General features: G+C 34.5%; 1 protein-coding gene across 1 annotated transcript; it reads left to right on the top strand.

Annotated features, from left to right (window-relative positions):
• The first annotated feature begins 1,175 nt into the window (after positions 1–1,175).
• Positions 1,176–2,055, top strand: LOC112454808. The gene is made up of 3 exons (XM_025016401.1): positions 1,176–1,431; positions 1,535–1,723; positions 1,966–2,055. Exons 1-3 carry the CDS (start codon positions 1,192–1,194, stop codon positions 1,987–1,989), a joined length of 453 nt encoding a protein of 150 aa, XP_024872169.1. The 5' UTR covers positions 1,176–1,191; the 3' UTR covers positions 1,990–2,055.
• Positions 2,056–2,441: the final 386 nt, after the last annotated feature.

The following is a 2,441-nucleotide window of genomic DNA, read 5'->3' as shown; positions in this document are numbered from 1 at the left end:
CTGCCTTTACAGTGACGTCATCATCGTATATCACAGCGCCACAAAGCATCTCCTCGAACAGTTTTGGACGATAATTGTGCTAATAGCGTGCTCCCCGAATGCACCCCTTGTGTGTTCACACAACGACCGAACGACCGCACGTATGCGTGGCGCCACGAGGCGCGCGCCACACCGGAGCTGCCCTCTCGAAGGGCGGGAGCACATCGCTCGTTCAAAGCTCAGCTCCTCATAATAAAGTTAAAACATTCTTATCAAATCCTTACAAAGACCTCACTAGACAAAAATAAGGAAACCTTTCGTTAATGAAACTTTAGAAATAATGCAGAAACATAAATTGCTGATGCACCGACTAGGGCTAAAATGTGTCAATCGACATGGCAATTGCATACAAAATCTTATTCAATACAAGTTCATTCCACCTGCAGTATACAAAGTATAATTGCAGCATCAAATTATAATTTACTATTGATTATCTATTAAAAGCTATGACATTACCATATAAACGCAGTATAATAATACTTTCATTGATTAATTATAATCTTTAATAGAAATTACGTGGATGTAGATTTATCCACAAACTATCCACATGGATGCAACGTTCTTTTTTCATCACTAATCGAAGTCTTTTATCCTCGAAATGTCGATAAAAATTCCCTGTACATATCTCTTAATAGATATATCCACAGAGAATCTACATTGATATTTCGAGGATAAAAGACTTCGATGTAGTGATGAAAAAAGAACGTTGCATCTATGTGGATAGTTTGTGGATAAATCTGCATCCACGTAGTCCACGTAAATTACGTGGATTCGACGTGGATGTGACGTGACTGTTTTTATCGGGCATTTTCTTGCGTTGCGTAAAAATATTGTGACGCGAGCTGTTGGACAACGTTAAGCTTTGTAACGCATCATAGAATTATGCACATTTGTTGTAATAAAACTTATATTAGTGTTATAAATAGCGTTTTCGATTTGTTGACTCGACCCGACTCGGATCAGTTTGGTTTGAAACTCGATGACTAAACTATCATAGCAAAAAGCGTTTCTTAACCTCTATTAAAGATTCTTAGCATAGATTATCGTGGCATATTATCATATTTTATTATCATTTTTCCGAACTTTCAATCTGACCCGAGTCGGGTGGAGTCAACAAATTGAGAACGCTATAAGATTATTTGTATTATAGATATGAAAATGGCTGCTGCTATGATTTTAATGGATCTATTGAAAGTTGAAGAAGAAGGAGAAATAATGAGAGAAAATTCTGAGACAATGAAAACTTTGAGGAATACTATTGACCCTTTTGATTTAACAGATCGGCAATTTGTAAAAGTCTTTCGCTTATCAAAAGATGCAGTGCGCTATTTATGTGATGTTCTTCAATGTTCCTTGCAGCGTAGAAGAAGAGGATTAAGTGTGGAAACTCAAGTAATTATATCCATTTGCATTGCAAATATAAAATAACATAGAATCATAGAACTTTTATTGAAATATATTAAAACAATTAATACAAAAACTTTAATGTTCACAGATTTTTACCGCATTGCGGTTTTTTGCTACCGGTTCATATCAAAAAGCTGTTGGAAATGATTATTTAGTATCAGTGTCACAATCTGCTGTCAGTCGGGCAATAAAAGCAGTTGCAGTTAGTATTACTCAATTACTTGCTCACGAATGGATTAAGTTTCCAAGAACGAAAACGAACAGCTTTAAAAAGAAGGTAACTCCGTAATTATAATGAAGCACTAGAAATACAAATCAGAGAAACATTTATTTTCAAAACATTATATGCACATTACATAATAATATCAATCAAACTAAATTATACATGATTGTTCCGATTGCTTAGAACAATTCTTAAGAAGTCTTTTTTTTTTAAGTAATAAGTTTATCTATTTAATGTAATTAGTTTTTTATGAACACTTTTTTTAATATTCTATTCTCTACTATATATTCTTACAGATTCCAAGAAGAAAGAAATTTTGAAGGAGTTATAGGTTGTATCGATTGTACCCACATTGCTATAGTAAGACCGAAAAATCACGAGGAAGCATATGCAAATCACAAGGGCTTTCATTCCATTAATGTGCAAGCAGTAAGTTACATAATTAAGGGGCTACATCCACCTAAAAATTTTTTTTTTGCATTTTTTAAAAGTTTTAAGTGTTGAGAATATATCCTGAAAATTTTACATCGATATCTGTAAAATTGACAAAGTTATAGAATTCCAAAAAAAACAAGTTCAAGCGTTCGAGCGTTTGAGCTCCGCTATCTGACACGGCGCGCACGGAAAATATCGCTCTAGCGGTATTTTGGGTTTCAGTTGTCCTCTTGATCTTGTGTATTGTTACTCTTCTGTTCTGTATTCGAGTTTTTGAAAAAGAGTTTGCAAAAAAAAAACCACGGGTCTCGGTGGTAAAGGCAAATTGACTGGAAAA

This window comes from Temnothorax curvispinosus, unplaced genomic scaffold (assembly GCF_003070985.1).
Source record: "Temnothorax curvispinosus isolate PA1 unplaced genomic scaffold, ASM307098v1 QBEX01005368.1, whole genome shotgun sequence".
In the NCBI taxonomy this organism is placed as follows: Eukaryota; Metazoa; Arthropoda; class Insecta; order Hymenoptera; family Formicidae; genus Temnothorax; species Temnothorax curvispinosus.
This window is presented reverse-complemented; position numbering and strand designations above follow the sequence as displayed.

Coding starts and splice junctions, on each gene's coding strand:
- LOC112454808 (XM_025016401.1), top strand. CDS start 1,192: ATGAAAATGGCTGCTGCTATGATTTTAATGGATCTATTGAAAGTTGAA. Junction 1,432..1,534: donor GATTAAGTGTGGAAACTCAA/GTAATTATATCC, acceptor TAATGTTCACAG/ATTTTTACCGCATTGCGGTT. Junction 1,724..1,965: donor CGAACAGCTTTAAAAAGAAG/GTAACTCCGTAA, acceptor ATATTCTTACAG/ATTCCAAGAAGAAAGAAATT.